The following is a 20207-nucleotide window of genomic DNA, read 5'->3' on the forward strand; positions in this document are numbered from 1 at the left end:
GTCTAGACAGGATCAACATTTACGTAACGTAAATTATTTTTTATGGTTAGAGGAAGTCTTTGTGTAAAGTACATGTGCCACATATGGTCTGTGGTCAGATTTTTTAGCACTCATTTGCAACATTTGTTAATTTTTTTTCTTAAGGAAGGATATCACTGACAAATGTCTCTGAACGAAAGGATAAAATGAGACTTGGAATGACTCTTTCGTCCAACCCTAATGACAACAGCTTTGTGGTAAGCTTTGGATATCTGGTTATAATACATATTCAGTGTTATCTGGCATTTAATCAGACTGCAACACTAATATAGTTAAGTGTTCATCATCCTTTCCCTATGAAACGCTATGGAATTATAATTATTTAGAATGAGCCCATGATCTTTATGTCAGTCAATGTATTTATTAATGGTGCACTTAATAGCCTTTGTGATAATTCACAGGCTTGTGGTCCCCTTTGGTCGTACGAATGTGGCAGCTCATACTACAGTACTGGAATTTGCTCCAGAGTCAATGCCAGCTTTAAATTTTCCCGTTCTATCGCTCCTGCCTTCCAAAGTAAGCACAATATTCCTGCACCTTCCATTTAACTAGGGTAATTTTTGCAGTGAAATTTTGGTGATATGTTTCTACTTTCTGCCTTAACCATGGAGTTTATTTTTATGCTGAATTTGGCCATGACTGTTTCTAGATCTGCCATAGGCAATATATTTGTGAAATTAATGTTCTTCTTAAAAAGAAAATGATCTTGACTGCTTATAAAGAGCTGAGTTGTTTAATCTTTTTTCTTCTTCTTTTTGACGAAAGAATCACTAAAGTTTGCTTTTGCTTTTGCTGATGCCAAAGACATCAAAAACATCTAATTTCCCTTTTAGGGTGTGAGACGTACATGGACATAGTGATAGTCCTGGATGGATCAAATTCAATCTACCCCTGGAACGAGGTTCAAGACTTCCTTATCAACATCCTGCGGAAATTCTATGTTGGACCTGGACAGATTCAGGTGTTTTAGACTTTTTGAACAATGGGAACATGAAATATCAAATGTGTCTTTATATCAAATGTGTGGATCATGTGCTTGTCAGGTTGGAGTACTGCAATATGGAGAAAAAGTGGTGTCTGAGTTTCAGCTGAATGACTTCCGCTCTGTGGAGGATGTGGTCAATGCAGCCCGTAAGATAGGCCAGCGAGGAGGAGAAGAGACCAACACTGCGCTGGGAATCAGTGTTGCACGGTACTACACATATGTGAAAAAAATTCTAAATGCTATTTAATTACAGTTCCAATCTACAGTTTCATGTTCCAAGTTTTTAAGTAGTCTTTTGTGTTCAACATGGCTGCATTTATTTGATCAAATTCTGTTTAAATTATGAAATATTATTACAGTTTATAATAATTGTTTTATTTTAATATATAAAAAGGATATAAAATGTATTAAAAAAAAAATATATATATATATATTTTAAAATATAAAAAGGAAAAAAGTATAAGTTTCTGCACTCATTAATCCAGTCTTCGGTTACATTATAAATATCTTCCGTCACTTTTGATCAATTTACTAAGTCCTTATTAATTTATAAAAAAAAACAAAAAATCTTTACTGACCCCAAACTTTTGAACAATAATGTGCATTTTACATATTTGCATATCAACAGAGCCACAAAAATGACACTGAAAGAGCATAAATGATCTATGGATATTCACAGATCAGAGGCCTTTAAACAGGGAGGTAGAAAAGGAGCAAAGAAAGTCATGATCGTCATCACAGATGGAGAATCACATGACAGCGCTGACCTGCAGCAGGTCATTGAGGACAGCGAGAAGGATGGCATCATACGATATGCCATTGCTGTAAGTATTGCCTTCCTTCAGTTTGCCTTCCTCCTTCTTGCTGTGGCATTGTTCAGGTGCCCATTCTCATGCTGAAATTATGGGGCAACCCATTTTAAAATCGGGATTGGACCAACCATTAATGTCACATTCAGCTGCTGACACCAGTGAAGAAGGCCTAATGTTTTCAACACCACTTATGGAGGCTTGGATTAGAATGTGGGCTTGGGCACACGTTCAGGCTGATTGTTTCTTGGGGTCTTTCCTCACAACAGGTACTGGGCTACTATAACCGCAGAGGCATCAACCCTGAAGCTTTCCTCAATGAGATCAAATACATCGCTAGTGACCCTGATGATAAGCATTTCTTTAACGTGACAGATGAAGCAGCTTTGAAGGACATTGTGGATGCTCTAGGAGAGAGGATCTTCAGTTTAGAGGGTTGGTGACTTTACCACTCCAGCACCACACACAGAATTGCATCATATCCATAACACAGCCCAAAACCTCAGCCTGTGAAACATATACATCTCTGCACAGCACTGCACTCTAAATCTCATTGGACCAAATCTTAAAATGTATACCACATCTCTTTGATGAACTCGCTCTTTAAGAATGCTGAAATCTGCACTGCTCGGTTGGAGGAAATAGCGGATTCTTTTGCTCTTCTGTGTGCTCATTTTGTCTCTGTTTGCAGGGACTAGCAAGAATGGGACAGCATTTGGTCTCCAGATGTCTCAAGCTGGCTTCTCCACACACATAGTGGAGGTGAGTCTGGGTGTCCATCAGTCTGTAAATTCTCGGTTGACTCTATTCCTCAAATTCACAGCCCTTTTTCCATATTAGCTGAAAGAAAAAACCTAGACAGGCTGACCGAGATCAGATTGAGTGAACCAAAAGTCAGACATTCAGTCAATTTTTAGGGTTGTTTTCATTCATCTAAAATCTTATCTTTCTGTCTTTTTTCTGTCTTCTTAAACATTCTTTATTTATTTTCCTCTCTTTCTGTAGGTCATCTCTATATGTCGCTGTCAGTTATATGATACACCAAAAATATTACACCTTTACAATGGTGAGCAGATAAGATTTCTCCCTGATAATTCAAACAAGCCTTTTTCTGATTCTCTGTCAAAAGAAATGAATATAAAGCCCAGGTTTTCCCAGGTTTTTTCGATTCTTGTGGTGAGAAGTATGGAGGAGCTGCACCTCAGGGGATGTGTCCTTTTTTTTCTTTTCTTCTAAAACCAGAGCTGATATCAGAGCTAGTTTGTCCTCCAGCACAGACTCAGTATCTGACATACTGTACCCCATACTGTACTTGCTGTTCAGGCAGGCTGTCTGCCATTCTCCATCCAAAAACTGTACCTGGTGGGTCTGTATCCATCCAAGACCTGCTCCCAACTGTAAAGCTAATCATCTCTGTCCAGGTTGAACAATTTCCTGATGCAACTCCTCAGATTTGTTTAACTCCATACCCTGAAGGCAAGCACAAACTGCTGGTAAAGTTATTAATATCTAGTTTTTATGTATGTATGTGTGGAAGAAACAGATAGGAAAACTCCAGTTGGACATTAGGATGACTGGAAAGCCAATCCATCAGGTATCTGGAGGCTTGGAACAGCATCTGCAACAAAAGCAACTTAAGTGTTGAGAGGAGGGATAAGTTGTTGGAAAGAATGTTTGCACTCCAGGAAAAAACTCACACCTCTAAATCCAGATGGTACTCTCTGAAAGTGGGATATGTGTAGCTTCAAATACAGCTTACATACATGCTCCAGAATGGTTTTTATTTGCTTTATTTGTGGATTGTTTTAAATTATAACTAGTGAACATCATTTTTTAATGATATGCAGTATCAATATAAAGTGAATGTCTAGACATAAATAACAGTGAATTCAGCAATTTGTTTGAATGTAAAATGTAAAAGGGTAAAGCAGGTGTGTCCAAAATTGGTCATGAAGAGTTTAGCTCCAACTTGCCTCAACACACCTGCCTGGAAGTTTCTAGTTACGCCTAGTAAGACCTTGATTAGCTGGATGTGTTTAATTGAGGTTGGAGCTAAACTGCAGGACGGTGGCCCTCCAGGAGCAGGATTGGACACCCCTCAGTTAAAGCAATGCAGTCCTGGTGGCATCAGGTTTAGAGCCAGTCCTGCTTTGTGATACCATGCTGGCCTTTTAGCTTATCTTCTGCATGTGACTGTGGAGCTGGTTCTGTAGAAAGAAAAAGTGATGATGGCAGCAGTGATGAGGCGCAGTGGGCACCAGGTGCACAACATCATGCACACAGCCAGCACTGTTCCATTTACTTGTGACTCCTCCGCGGCAGAGCCAGAGCAGAAGTTCTTGAAAGGTCAATATATAAAGACACACAAAACAGAAGGCTTTCTGGAAAACTCTTGTGGTTTCATCCACTGTGCATTTTTCTCTCTGATTAAAAACCAAAAAGTCATAATTATCATCTCTTTGTTTATGTTCTGAAGTATTGACTGCACCAGAGCAGCGCATTCTCAGCAGGCTGCAAGTTCGGTAAGAATGTTCAGATTAGGCTGGAATGGCTCAGAACGTTGTTTGTTTATATTTAAGGAACCGCCCGGGAATTTCAGTTCTCTCTAAACATGAACAGATTCAACATGCTCTTATTCTGACTACTGTATACATAACAGTGAGTTTAACTAATCACTAAAGAAAAATGTTTTATGAGGTTTCATTGCCAATTGCAAAGCACTTCCAGAGAAATTAAGAAGGAGCTGTATGGACGCTGAGAATGAGATGAAGTGTCTGAATCACTGTATGAGGGGTAAACAAGGTCAAGAATATTGATACATTATGTACAAACAATTAGAAAATATGCAATATTAAACTACTAAATTTATCTAAAGTAATCTTCAGTGTATTTTTGTTAATAATAATTAATTTTACTGCCTTCATACATTATGCTAACAAGACATAATTAATGCCATGTCTTTTGAGATTTTGAGCTTTAATGTTCAGTGATTGATTTCATTAGTCTTTACAGTTTTAGAATTCATTCTGTGCAAGTCTTACTAATATTTTTCTAATATATCATTAAAGTGGTGCCTTTGGTAGGAAAAAGCACATTAATGGAAAATTACAAATTGCAATTAAAAAAATTGTTAGAAGACTGGCAACCTAAAACACAACAAATGCCTCCATTCATCCCTTTAAAGACCCAAAGTTGGTAGTTTGAGGCCATAAGTGTTGACGGAAATGAAAAATATAGTTTCCTGAACTTTATGTAATTGTAGATATATGTTTATGCTCTGCCTGCAGGACGGTATTTTAGTGGGAGCAGTGGGAGCTTATGACTGGAATGGGGCTGTGCTGAAGGAGACTCGTCAGGGTAAAGTGATCCCACCAAAGTCGTCTTATGAACAAGAGTTCCCAGAAGAACTGAAAAACCATGGAGCGTACCTGGGTAAACAATTCACACCTATACATTAAACTGGCTGTCGATGCTAATGACAGAAATGCCCCTGTATGATATGGCTACATCTAAATAATTACCTTTTTATTGCTCTTCAAGTCTCCATTTTGGTCATTTCTTTTGATCTCCACTTTATCTCAACTCCTCTCTGTTAGCAAGCAAAATTATTCATCCAGTTTACTGTTTTTAAAATTGATAGGCATTTATTATCATCTTTCTCATATTGTGTTTGTAGGTTACACAGTAACATCAGTGGTTTCAGCTCGCAGTGGCCAGTTATATATAGCAGGAGCTCCTCGGTTTAACCACACGGGCAAGGTCATCATCTTCACCCTGAAAAATACTGGGGAGCTCACTATACTACACTCACTCAAAGGAGAGCAGGTAATTAATCTTAAAATATGCATACAGACACTTTCAGTGCACAGTGTCTGTATACTGATCTCACATATATCTCACATATTCTGCTCCTCTGACTAAGTATGCATACTGTACAAACAGCAGTGATCAATCAGTCAATTTTTATGTGTTTTAAATTTAAATTTCTATCCTTGCTTTCATTTGCGATGAGTGGAATGTCTAGACTACAAATCTATCCCACCAAACCCATGTGCTTCTCATCACAGTCTAAAGCAAGCAAATAAATTCCCTCTCACAAATAAAACACAGAGATATTTAAGATTTTTAAAGATTGTTCACAACAGTAAACAGCCTTAAAGGATTAGTTCAATTCAAGAATAAAAATTTCCCTGATAATTTACTCACTCAGCGGAGATGTTCGTGTCTTTCTCTCTTCAGTTGCAAAGAAATTAAGGTTTTTGAGAAAAACTCCAGGATTTTTCTCCATATAATGGACTTCAATGGGAACCCCAATGGGCTGAAGGTCCCAACTGCAGTTTAAGTGCAGCTTCAATGGGCTCTACACGATCCCAGACAAAGAATAAGAATTAAAATATAATAAAGCTTATAGCTAAAAAAGCAATGGAGGAAGTCTTCAGAAATGGAGAAGGAGGGATTAATGTACTCTAAGAGAACATTAAAACCAGGCCGACTTCCTTGAGGCCTGGAGAATATTTAAGTATGTTGCGAGAAAGAATAGAATAAGCAAGAATTTGGTTCTTTCTGTGGAAGTTAATGCAAATGGTTTGGGAAAATAAGTAATACCCATGATTTAGTATAGAGTGGAAGGAGTACTGATACAAAAGGAGGAGGAATCTTCAACCATCAGCCAATTCCAGGCTATTAGTCTCCTCAGAGTTGAAGGAAAAGTATTCTTCGGTGTTAGAGCTCAGAGGCTGAACATCTATCCTGATAAGAACAAGATTGTGGACACGACAGTCCAGAAGGCTGGAATCTCTGGGTTCTCAGGATGTCTGGAGCACACAAGTATGATCTGGCACCAGATTCAGCCAGCCAAGAGAGAGAAGAGGGACCTTCATGTCATTTTCCTTGACCTGGCTAACGCCTTTGGTTTAGTTCCAAACAGTTCCCTCTGTGCTGCCTTCAAATTCTTCAGAATACCAGAGCCCATCACAAACTTGGTCAAAACTATTCCAAAGACTTCCAGATCTACTTTAGCAGCAGCTGTAAAGAGGTATTATGGATGGATGCATGCTCTTTCCACTTGCATTTATCATGGCAGTAGAGGTTATTATCATTGCCTCAATGGGTAGTTATGGGTGAGTGGCTGATATAACAACCCTTATCGCAACAGTACCCTGTACTAGACACCTGCTAATGAAACTGCAAGAAAACATCACATGGGCCAAGATGAAGGTCATTCATCTAAATCTTGAAGTATCTTCATCATCGCAGGACAACTGACTGATCAAAGGTTATTCATCAGTTGAAGATGAATCGCCGTCAATAATGAACTCTATATAGCATACTGTAGCTTGACAGTGAACTACAGCACTGTGTATTAACTGCCGCTCTATTTGAGGGCAGGTGATGGGGATTTACCGCTAATCACAGAACCAACTTTACTGACGACATGCGCATGATCTTATCGTTCAATATATTGTCCAGCCCTAGGTCCTGTTTCATCTATTGGTGGCCCAGAACATCTCCTGGTGGTAGCAACTTTATATCCAACTAGTGCAGTGGACCTTCAAAACGTGGACTGATACCACCTTGTCCCATTTTTTTTTTAAAATGCCCTATATTTGGCATATTTCTGTGTCCCTATATTATTCACATAATGTTGATAGACATTATCAAATATAATTAAACATATTAGTTTTACCATGTTTTTATGCGTTTTGATGCTGACATCGGCATTTGCATATCCATGTGAGGAGTTTCTCAGATGTTAAATGCATGTCCTTGTGCATCACTAGTAATCATTTTGGTCTTGATGTATGTGTTTGTGCAGATTGGGTCATACTACGGCAGTGAGATTGCTCCAGTGGACCTGGATGATGATGGAGTCACAGATAACCTGCTGGTGGCTGCTCCCATGTTCTTCAGTGCAGGCTGGGAAAAGGGCAAAGTCTACATTTATAGAGTCACAGAGCAGGTAAAGAATATTCAGGCCATCAGCATATTCTTGCAAAAAAACAAACAAGTTAATTAATTATTGACTAGCTGTTATATTTGGGCCTTTCACACCACGGTAACCTTTTCATAGTACCAGAACTAATTGTGGAACCCACTTTTTGGCATTTTCGTACCAGCCTGCCTTTTTCGAGAACCAAATTAGCTCATACTTCGGAGCAGGGTCTAACCAGCACAATTGGTTCTACCCATGATGTAAGTAGACATTGATTTGCCAAATGCATACAAAAATGCCCTCACCCACCATGATTTAAACCGCTGTGTAAACACACTGTAAACATCGTGTCAACTTATTTCACAAATTATTGTGAACAGTGATAGATGAACGGACGCTAAAGTGCAGACACTTCTAGCAAATGTAGCACTGCCAGTTGTCACTTCCTATTACACACTGTTGGTGTGAATGCAACCCTTTAAATGTTACTGGGAAATAGTTTGCGCAAAATCATCCCAGTTCTTTAGTACTGTACATTTAGTTCTGGAACTAAAGTGTTGCGAAAGGCCCTATTACCTACTGTTTACTTCTCATCCAGAATGCAACACTACAGATGTTGTCTCTCCTCATAAAGTTGAGGGATCTGAAACTGTGCCTGTGCATTAATGCACTACCTCATTAGTGGTCTCAAGTAAATACTGACAGGCTTTTGCCACCTGCTATACCTCGCATCACAGACTAGTGAAGGGTGAACTCAGCAGGAAAATATTTCCCCCTTGCAATATAATTATTTGAAGCTCACAAAGAGAGAGCGAGAGCTGCTTTAATAAATGGAAAAAGCTGGAACTAATGCAAGAGCAATGCTCTGAATAGAGCAGACCTCCATCTTTATTTATTTAGCTCTTATAAGCTATTTCCTTGTGACCTTAACCAGGATACCACAATCTGTATTAACCCTTGGTTGCAGCCAGATACTGTGTACATCGACAGTGCTGGTCATCTTTTACTGAAATAATTTGTCATGGTTAATGTTCTTTAGAAAATGTATAGTGTATATACAGTATTCCATCCATTTATTATGCAAAACTCTCTTCTCCTCTCCTCTAATACTATTTTAGGAAGGCTGAAAATACAACAGATTTCACATGTCTGTCAACTATAACCATATATTTTAGATAGAGAGAGAGAGAGAGAGACGGTGGAGGAGGGTGATGTGCAGGGCAAATTACTCTCCCAAATACTTGGCTAACATGAACAATCTTTGCTTTAAGAAATTGCACCTTTCCCTCAAACTTTCCGCCCATTTTAAACGAATTGTTTTCAGAGGCACAAATACTTGCTAAATGACCTCACCTTAAGTGATAATACAAGAGTTCCAGCATTTGACCTTTGGAGTCTGGTTTGGACTTCAATAGTGAAAGTTTGTGCTTAAAGATTGTCTCTGGTTACAGAAATGTTTAGCTCTTATCTATGACCTAAATGGATATTTCCCTAATAAACAGCCTCTTTTCAGAGTTTCTACATTTATTTATGATTTGAATGTGATCTAAATAGAAAAAAAATGCTCCTATTCCTCATTAAAAGTTTGCATTAAAAACAAAACGTTCCAACAGAAGTATATACTTCGTAAATAAGATTCTTTTATGTCTCTTTTAAACCATAATATTTATACATACTGTATAAAGTGACAAAAGCAGCATTGAATTGTGGGTAACATAAGCATCCAGTATAGAAATAGGAATTTAGAAACAATTCAGTACATAGGCAGAGTACAGTCCAGTGCATGAACAAATTTTCAATGCATTGTGGGGTCAGTTGACTTCATTAAAGAGCAAAATATCTGTACATTGTTGCATTGTGAACCTATTAGTTTACCCCTCGGTGTACTAGCTATCATTTTTTTGGCGCACCAAGGCTAATTTTGCTAACATTATGCTGTAACTAAATTGTGTCCTACCTCACAGCAGCCATTTTTATGCTTGTTTCACATCAGCCTCAATTCATATTGGAGGGCTCGCTGGAAATCTTAGATCATGGTCAGAATGCTCGTTTCGGCTCTGCACTGGCCCCTGTGCCTGACCTTAATGGGGATTCATTTAATGATGTGGTAATAGGAGCTCCACTAGAGGATGACAACAAAGGAGCCATTTACATTTACCACAGCCAACACAACAGAATACTGAGGAAATATAAACAGGTACCACATATGTATCCAGCCACTCTCTTGTGTGTTAATTAATCTGCATGTATTTGTTCAGAAAAGTTAGTTATGGCAAGATTTTACATCCATCTCTTCTCTCTGTCAGAGGATTGGTGCTGTTCAGCTGGCCCCAGGTCTGCAGTACTTTGGTCGTAGCATCCATGGGAAAATGGATATGAATGGAGATGGCCTGGTGGATCTAGCTGTGGGCTCCCTCGGTGCTGCAGTTCTTCTGTGGTGTGTTTCTAATTTATTTAAACTAACCTACACTTAATTTACATGCTTCTTCCTAAATACCTCAATAATGTACCATTTGTGCTGTGCTGCAGGTCTCGAAGTGTTGTCCGAATCCATACCACTGTTCGATTTGAGCCCGGCAAGATCAACATATTCAATAAAGACTGTCGGAGAGGAGGGAAAGATGTGACCTGCATGTCTGCTATTGTATGTCTGAATGTCACAGTTCGGACTCCTAATAGAGCCTTACAGGAAATAGGTCAGTGTTTTATATGTATATATATATATATATATATATATATATATATATATACATACCTTTCAAATACTACTCTAAATTAAGTCTTCTGTTGGCATAAATTGATATATAAAATGTTTGCTCATTTATTAAATTTAAACTTGTTATTATCAATTTATTATGTACATAAAATGGTGCACTGACTACATCTGCTGTACTGTTGGATTGCAACAGACCTTTTGTCAAAGGGTGACAAGCTTAGCTTTCACCCAAACACACTCTATACTGGAAAACTTTCTGGAGAATTGGAGGTTATGGAAGTCGTTTAAAAGCAGCAGTTTCCTTTCATCATATATCTCACTTGAGTATCTCTTAGTTATAGTATCATTAAAGCTAAACAGCAGACAGCTGGCAGCATTTACATACCACTGACCAGCTGCATAGCCAGTGTGGTTCAGTTAAGGTTTCCCTGTTGAGCATGCCACGTATTAGCATGAAAAATATAGCATCAGTAGTGATGAATCGTTCAACATACACTTATCTTGTGATCTTCCCTTTGATGCTTTGTTGATTTAAAGGGTTAGTTCACCCGAGACTGAACATTTGTCCATCTCCTACTCACCCTCGAAGTATCCTAGGTGTATGTGACTTTCTTCTTTCAGAATAATATAAAAAATTGTCCTTGCTCTTCCAAGACTTTCAATCTGATGACTGTGCGATGCGGAGGACATGCAGGTGGAAGATGGAAGACGTATGCATTGAGCCATTTTCAGATCATTTAAGTACATTAAAAAGTAAGGGTCCCAATAAGCTACCTTGTGGTACTCCACAAGAGAAGAGAAATTATCTGAAAACACTCCATTTAAAAATCTACCATTTGACACCTATTTGAAAGATAGGAGTTAATCAATTTACATGCTTTAGAATCAAAACCATAGCATTTAATTTAGAAAGCAAAATATTATGGTCAACTGTGTCAAAAGCCTTCTGTAACTCTAGCAACACCATCCCACTTAATTTACGTTAATCCAATTCTTTCTTTATGTAATCTGTCAAATACAAAATTGTTGTCTCAGCAGAATGCATCCTTCTAAAGCCAGACTGAAATTCATATAAAATATTACACTTTCGAAATATATTCTTCAATTTGATCAAAAAGAATATTTTCAAATGCTTTGGATAAGGAAGATAGAATTGACAAAGGTCTATAATTGTTACACTCAAACCTACTCCCTTTCTTAAAAAGGGGAAAAACTCTTGCTTGTTTTAATTAATCATGTACCTTAACTTGGCCAATAGAGAGATTTAAAATATGAGTAACCACATGGGTTATAAAATTAGCTGAAACTTTAAAAAACCTTGTGTAACAATAAAATCTCCATGATCACAGGAAGGAGGCGGGAACCGGCGGACAATCAAAATGAAACTTTAATAATTCAAAATAAACACAAAACAGCGCATCAGCCCCTCACGGACGACTGATGGGCACAAATAAAAACCAAAACATAAAATAAAAGCCCAGGCCTGGTCCTCTCTTGTCCTTCCCTGACATCGCTCAAGTTTTATATCCTTCCATCTCCTCCGTGGGACACGAGACCGGTGGGTCGAGCAGGTGTCGCTTGTCGTGGTTTTGGGCATAGATTCAAGCGACACATTGTAGAGCAACTGAACAGCATTTATTATTGCCTCATTTCTTTACAACTCACATTCAATCACCTCACCCCCAGCACCTAGTAGTTCCGGTTCTTCCTGTTAAGACGCTTCATAATAAAACCCCCTTTCCATAATAAAACCCAATACTCCACATTGCTCATCTCCAATCCCTCCACCGGCCTCGCCCGTTCCCACGGCCCTCGGCCCCGCCCCACTCGTCACACCTTGCTGGAATATTATCTAAACCTGTCGCTAAATTCTTATAAACTGTAATCTCATTTACTTTATCGAATGAAAAACCTCCTAAAGTGACACCACAATTAGCATAATACTCCTTGACTAACTTGTCATTATATAACCGGATTGAGCTGGTAGCTCCTTTACCAAATTGTCAGCAACAGTAGTAAAAATCTATTAAAACAAGTTGCCACCTCTTTCTGATCTGTCATCAATTGGCCAATAACTTTAAGACTGATTATAGAACATGTACTCTTAGCCCTTCATGTGTAGGACTTAAAACACAACCTTGAAACCATATTTGGATCCATTTAGGTCACCGATCTAGTCTGCATGAACACTATTACTTTATACTGTTTAAGAGACTTTGGCTTCCTGTAACAAGTTAGGCTTGTTACACATGCTAAAAAGATTTTTAGGGTGGAGTATCCCTTTAAGGCCTTGGTGACCATCTTAGGTATGTTTTTAAAAAATGTTCTGGAAGGTAAAGTTTCTGCGTAATGTGTGGGACCACCGGGCAGCACAGCTTTTTTTAGTTAACCTTTATGAACCCAGAGCATCTCCATCACAAATGTCATAGGTGTGAAACCAATGTAATGGTCTCAGAGAAAATATATGTCTTAGTCTTTATGATCATTCAGACTATTGGGGCAATATAAAATGAGTCACATATTTTATTTAAATCTAATTTGCTTCACATGTGCTGAGGAGGGTTATGAATGTTAAACATTTAAGTGTGTCATTTATTGATACACATTTTTCACATTTATGAGATTTTAGAAAGTAGGATACCTAAGTTTATAGGCTTTTCTCAGCCCATGAACAAGGTTCAAATTGTCTTTTAGCAAGCATTTTTTTTTAAAACCTTGTCAGATAACTGAACATCCACACATCATTCTGGTCTCTTAAAAGGGTTTTCCTTAAGATTAAAAGATATGTCTTCTAATGACTCAACTCCCAAACTGTTCTCAGATCTCCTGAGTATCATCTTCAGAGGTTATACTCCAGAGTCACTTAAATCTGGCTGTAGTCCACAGATGGTAGAGCACACATGGTAGACAGTAAATTGATGTTAAAGAGATTTCTATTTAAAATAGATGATCATCTTTTGAACTTAGATTTTTTTCAAGATTCTTTGGGGAATACACTGTTTCCACACACACACACACACACACAAAAAATATATATATATAAAGCGACACAATTGTTTTAATATGGAGCCAAAATAATCTCAATAAAGATAAATGCACAAACTACATTCACATATCCACACACAGGATTCATACATGAAAACACATAATTCATAAATACACACACAGGAAACACAAATGCACACAAAATTTACAAATGCACACATAAAATTTAAAAAGCACAGAAGATTCACAATTGTGAGTAAAAAAGGAATGAAATACTTTACCAGTCTCATAAACGTATATTTTATTAATGATAGAATATAGATAACAATGTTGTAAGTGAGACATTTTGAAAGTTTTTGGATTTCATGAGAGCTGCACATTCCAAAAAAGTTGGGACAGGTAGCAATAAGAGGCCGGAAAAGTTAAATGTACATATAAGGAACAGCTGGAGGACCAGTTTGCAACTTATTAGGTCAATTGACAACATGATTGGGTATAAACAGAGCCTCTCAGAGTGGCAGTGTCTCTCAGAAGTCAAGATGGGCAGAGGATCACCAATTCCCCCAATGCTGCGGCGAAAAATAGTGGAATAATATCAGAAAGGAGTTTCTCAGAGAAACATTGCAAAGAGTTTGAAGTTATCGTTATCTACAGTGCATAATATCATCCAAAGATTCAGAGAATATGGAACAATCTCTGTGTGTAAGGGTCAAGGTCAGAAAACAAAGTCCACTGTGCCATTCGCTGTTGCCGGCTAAAACTCTATAGGTCAAAACAGAAGCCATATCTAAAACATGATCCAGAAGTGCAGTCGTTTTCTCTGGGCCAAGGCTCATTTAAAAAGGACTGTGGCAAACTGGAAAACTGTGCTGTGGTCAGACGAATCAAAATTTGAAGTTATTTTTGGAAAACTGGGACGCCATGTTATCCGGACTAAAGAGGACAAGGACAACCCAAGTTGTTATCAGCGCTCAGTTCAGAAGCCTGCATCTCTGATGGTATGGGGTTGAGTGAGTGCGTGTGGCATGGGCAACTTACACATCTGGAAAGGCATCATCAATGCCGGTATATCCAAGTTCAAGAACAACATATGCTCCCATCCAGACGTCGTCTCTTTCAGGGAAGACCTTGCATTTTCAAACATGACAATGCCAGACCACATACTGCATCAATTACATCATCATGGCTGTGTAGATGGATCAGGGTACTGAAATGGCCAGCCTGCAGACCAGATATTCACCCATAGAAAACATTTGGCACATCATAAAGAGGAAGCTGCGACAAAGAAGGCATAAAACTGTTTTCTCCTAAGTCTCCTCAGTCCCCAGACGTTTGCAGACTGTTGTAAAAAGAAGAGGGGATGCCACCCAGTGGTAAACATGGCCTTGTCCCAACTTTTTTGAGATGTGATGTCATAAAATTTAATTTTAACTATTTTTTCCCTTAAAATTATACATTTTCTAAGTTTAAACATTTGATATGTCATCTATGTTGTATTCTGAATAAAATATTGAAATTTGAAACTTCCACATCATTGCATTCTGTTTTTATTCACAATTTGTAGTGTCCCAACTCTTTTGGAATTGGGTTTGTAGACTAGCATTTTTATATATATATATATATATATATATATATATATATATATATATATATATATATATATATATATATATATATATCACAATATTACTGTTTTACTGTATTTGCATCAAATAAATGCGGCCTTGGTGAGCCTAAAATACTTTTTTCAGAAACATACAAAAAAATCTCACCAACCTTAAACTTTTGAATAGTAGCTTATATACCAACATGTTATCTGCCATTAATTGCAAATAATTTGTGATAAGTAAATATTTACTTTTACAGTATTTCACAACTACTAAAACACTAAACCCCATTCTCTGAACCCAATGCTCAGTGGCCTAAACCCATTTGTCGAATCAGTCACTTTGTAGGCAAAATCTTAAAAAAATTCAGGTAGTTAAGACACTGTTTGCAAATCTCATCCAATCTTTCAATCACATTCTTACTCACTAAAACACACTTTGCACTCTGTTGCAAAATGGTAAATACATATGGCAAAAGTTAAACACAACTACATCATAACTGTCACCGTTTACACACAACAACTCAAAATTGTTCACACTTGTTTCTAATGATGTGATCACATCAGTTGTCTAGAATATAAGCCAGTATAGGTGACCCAGGTACGGTGAGTGTTGATACCACGATGGATGGAAACAATGTGAGAGGAAGAGGAGGAAGAGTTTTGTAAGAGGTGGTGGATGAGGAGGAAGAGTACAAGGACAACTGTGGCCACCATTATCAGGACATTCAGAGAAGAGAACAGGTAAATGTATTGTTTTTCTAATTTGACATTTGATATAGTACATCAGTTTATCAATAGAAAGGGAGTGGGGGTAAAAGAAAAAAAACATTATAATACAATTTACATATGAATGTGATGTCCATTACTATTGTGTCTGTGTGTATACATTTGTAAGAGCATTTTCCCTTTTGTAGAATTGCAAGACTACCAAATGAGGGTGGAAGGACTCCTTCGTTCTCCCAACAGCAAGAGGTTCTCATTGTTCATATGGTCCGTCAAAACAATCTCATCCAGCTGCAGCAAAGACTTGTAGAAGACAATGTAAACTTTGAAGCTATCAACAGTGTCAGCCTTTCTACCATTTCCCGTGGCTCTCCACCATCGGGATGCTGAGGCAGAATGAGTCTCTCATTGACTTTGATTTTGCATTTGCACAATGTTTTGTGTAAAACGCTTTGCATTTAGAGTTGTCTCTGTTCTTTGGGCTTACTTTATTTTTATGCTGAAAATACAGAAATTCTATACTGTATTACTTGCAGTACTTACAGTATGCAATATATTTGCTGTACTGAGTTGTGAATTATTTACTTTTATTTATGGCAAAATTATTTTCTATATGCAATAATAAAAAAAAATATCTGTAACTACATCCCCTGGACGCTGTGTTCTCAATTTTTTGATGTAGTGTCTAATGAATGCTGATGAGTGTTTATATATTGACTGGATGGGTTTATGTTTTTGAAAGCATTGTTTGATTTTGAGCACAGATCAAATGGTTTTGAGGCAAGTGTTTGATTTTGCCAGAAGAGTCAGGGGTTTTGTGAATATAGTTTAAAGAATGGGTTTTGTGTTTAAAGTTTTGAGAAAATGGGTGAAGGTTTCAAGAAATGTGTTTTAGCAATTGTGAAATACTGTAATAAGCAAATAAGGGATAAGTAAATGTTTCACTTTGTTCACTGTATTCCAGCTCTTAGCTACAATGCATTCTTTGAGGAGAAGCGTTTCAACCCTCGAGCCGTGTTTGATGACCTAGATCGCCTGCAGCCACAGAATCTTACACTGCTTCCTGGAGAGGAGACATGTGACCACATTTACTTCCATGTCATGGTTAGCCCTCGTCTCTTAGTTCATCAAAGTATTGTAAGAGGGCATTTGCATTTAAATCATTGATGATGGTAACACAATCTGCAATGGCTGCCAACTCATTATTAGTTCTGTTAATTTTGTACTTTCTTGTCTGTTCATTCAGATTTTCTATTGTAATAGCAGCATTCCTATTTTATTAAGTTCACTTTCTAGCATTACAGTAGCAGATTATATTCTTCCAGTTTACTCTTTTATAGCCATTTATTTAGATTGAGAGATTTATGATATAGTAATGTTGATACAGGAGACTACAGACTATGCCAGGCCCATTATATTCACTGTAGAGAGTGAGCTATTGGACCTGGATCAAGGCCCAGCTCTGGATGATAGCTGGCCGACTACTGTGAAAACACAGGTGAGTGTTCGTAGGTCAAGGGAAATGTTACTGTTGCACTGTATATCTTTTGTTAACAACATTCACACAATATGAACAATGAAGCATGTTTAACACATATAAATGTAATAGCAGTATTTAAATTTTTTTTGTGTGGTTTTCTTCAGCTTCCCTTCTGGAATGGTTGTGACGAAGATGACCATTGTGTTCCAGATTTGGTGTTACAATCTCAGGCTGATTTAATGAATCGCAAGTAAGATAAAGCACACACACACGTATGCTTACACACTTATAGTATGTGCACACATGCTCATGCCCCCTCTCTTTCTCCACAGGCAGTTCTGTGCCCAAGCGTTTCGAGCAGGCAGTCTGTTATGTCGGAGTCAGATGTCAGCAGAACCTACTGAACGCATTGTAGAGGGATCCAGGAGGAGGATGGTAGTAGACGTACATCTAGAAAACAGAGGGGAGAATGCATATGGAGCTCATCTTAACATCACTAACACTCCAAACCTACGCTTCTCCAGCCTTCTAGTGAAGGTACAACATCTCTCTAGTACCTTTTGTTTGGTTGTTTGACACCTGTGAAGGACTGCATGTTTGATTTGTTCCATTGTCCATTCATAATAAGATCTGTAATATAAGATTGATACTAATGACCATTTAAAAGGCATCTGCTAAACGAACTGTTACATTGGGCTGTTCTCTCTGTCTCTATTTATAGGATAACTCTGATATACATATAGACTGCCGCAGTGAGAACAGGCAAAAATATGAGAAATCTTGCAATATCAGTGCACCTTTTATGAGAGCAAAGTCAAAGGTGAGTTGCCTCTTCCACATTTATAGAGTTACAATGAACCATATCAGAAACCTCTAGCCCAAAGTGACAACTATGTGTACACTCTTACACCAATACTGACAATTTAATAAAACACTTTTTTGGGCCAAATTTGTTCTCCAGTAAGGGTACTGTAACTAAACAACTGATCAGTAGTTTTGGTTTGGAAAAACTTTTAAAAACTTTTGATGTATATGCTCACAAAGACAGCATTTTAATTTTATATATATATATATATATATATATATATATATATATATATATATATATATATATATATATATATATATATATATATATATATATATATATATACAGTACAAACAGCAACATTGTGAAATATTATTACAAGGCAAAGTTTAATTTTCAGCGGCCATTACGCCAGTCTTAAGTGTCACGTGATAAATAAATACCACATGTTGAAAACAGTTGTGCTGCTTAATATTTTTGTGGAAACTGGTAATTTTTTTTTTCAGGATTCTTTGATTAATAGAAATTTCAAAAGAGCAGCATTTATGTGAAATAGAAAACATTTGTAGCAATTTAGGTCTTTACTATGACTGTTGATTAATTTATTGCAACCTTGCAGAATTACTTTAAAAAGCTTTTGAAAAATTAGCATTTAGTTTCACTAAACTCTTGTCATATTTCACTAATGTGTCTGTTACTCATGACACTAAGTAAATTGTTGGTGTGATGTTTTTCTGGAACCTGAGCCAAGTCAAATTTAATGTAGTAACTAATGTTTTTACCAAACTGTGCTCTAGCCAGTGTGCACTGCATATGATCATGAATGCAGAATTATATATTGTATAATACTAATGTGAGAATGTTTTATTACCATGGTCAGCAACAATAGACATTTAGAAGTTACACCAGAGACAGCACTAGCCGTCTGAGCTCTAGAAAGACTTGCTTACACAAACATAGTGGACCACACAGTCAAAAGCCATATAGACCTCCTCACATCTGCAGAACTGTCAGGATTTATCACTGTAATACCAAATCATTACATCTGGAATGGTCCACAGGGCATAGACATACCCATAAGGTCACCAGAACCCTGAAGTTATACAGAATGAATCACTTAGTGTCCATTTTACAGTTGACCCTTAAGCTTGTGTTCAGGACTGTCCAGAAAAAGAAGACATGAGGCAAGTATGTAATACAAAAATGCTGTTACCATACAGTTACTACATCCACACAGAGCAGAGGTCTGGAGCACAGAATTCTGTCCTGTGTTAGGGCACTGCTTTGATAGAAAACAGTCAGCAGCTTCTAACAAGTCCAGATTCATTTTCTAGAGGTTTGGAGGTCATTGGAGCTACACTTTTGTGGCTGCAGGGAGAGATTCAGGCCAACTTGGGAGCCTGGTTCAGCTCAGAACAGTTAGTGATGGAGTGAAAGTGGAATAAAAGGAGGAGAATTGAGGAGAGAATGTAAAAAAAAAAATGTTTTCCATGCTGCTTGTGCCACTACTCACCAAGGGGTAATGAAGAGTTTGCCCACGTAGTTATAAGTGCTTCCAAGTGCTTCACTTTCTTCAAACAAAATAATACAACTAAAAGCCTGCTTCTGTGCTTTAAAGGGATAGATCACCCCCCCCCCCCCCCCAAAAAAAACAAAAAACAAAAAACATTCTATCATCACTTACATTTCATCCCAAACCTGTTCTGCTGGACACATTTTTTTTTTCTGTACCATGTTTTTTAAAGCCTCATTGAGCTGATTTTCAGAGTATTGACAGGAACAGTTGGTGGGTTTGGGTTGGTGATCGTGAATTGGTGGGTTTTTGTTAAATGTGAGCCAAAATCATCACAATTAAAAGAACCAAAGACTTAAACTACTTCAGTCTGTGTGCATTGAATTTATTTATATTATAATTTATTAAGTTTCATAATTTGACTTGAATTACTAAAATAAATGAACTTTTCCACAACATTATAATTTATTGAGATTAGGGCTGTAGCTATCGAATATTTTAGTAATCAAGTATTCTACCAAAAATTCCATCGATTAATCGAGTAATCGGATAAAATGTGTTTTTGCTTAATTAAAGTGCAATATTATTGCAATATAATATTTATTTAT

At 37.4% G+C, this 20207-nt stretch overlaps 1 protein-coding gene across 1 annotated transcript in view; it reads left to right on the plus strand.

The window, feature by feature from the left end:
- The window catches only part of LOC128016910 (integrin alpha-11), a 47212-nt gene that overhangs the window by 20020 nt on the left and 6985 nt on the right, over nucleotides 1-20207 (plus strand). Inside the window, exons 4-21 of the mRNA XM_052601864.1 lie at nucleotides 145-236; nucleotides 441-555; nucleotides 873-1000; nucleotides 1083-1231; nucleotides 1704-1848; nucleotides 2103-2268; nucleotides 2525-2595; nucleotides 5121-5265; nucleotides 5510-5658; nucleotides 7649-7792; nucleotides 9759-9962; nucleotides 10072-10202; nucleotides 10295-10461; nucleotides 16763-16902; nucleotides 17186-17296; nucleotides 17443-17528; nucleotides 17611-17815; nucleotides 18000-18098. Of these exons, the coding sequence (XP_052457824.1) occupies nucleotides 145-236; nucleotides 441-555; nucleotides 873-1000; nucleotides 1083-1231; nucleotides 1704-1848; nucleotides 2103-2268; nucleotides 2525-2595; nucleotides 5121-5265; nucleotides 5510-5658; nucleotides 7649-7792; nucleotides 9759-9962; nucleotides 10072-10202; nucleotides 10295-10461; nucleotides 16763-16902; nucleotides 17186-17296; nucleotides 17443-17528; nucleotides 17611-17815; nucleotides 18000-18098 (2447 nt within the window). The remainder of the gene's footprint in view (nucleotides 1-144; nucleotides 237-440; nucleotides 556-872; nucleotides 1001-1082; nucleotides 1232-1703; nucleotides 1849-2102; nucleotides 2269-2524; nucleotides 2596-5120; nucleotides 5266-5509; nucleotides 5659-7648; nucleotides 7793-9758; nucleotides 9963-10071; nucleotides 10203-10294; nucleotides 10462-16762; nucleotides 16903-17185; nucleotides 17297-17442; nucleotides 17529-17610; nucleotides 17816-17999; nucleotides 18099-20207) is intronic.

The sequence above is a fragment of the Carassius gibelio genome, chromosome A7 (assembly GCF_023724105.1).
Source record: "Carassius gibelio isolate Cgi1373 ecotype wild population from Czech Republic chromosome A7, carGib1.2-hapl.c, whole genome shotgun sequence".
NCBI classification, from domain to species: domain Eukaryota; kingdom Metazoa; phylum Chordata; class Actinopteri; order Cypriniformes; family Cyprinidae; genus Carassius; species Carassius gibelio.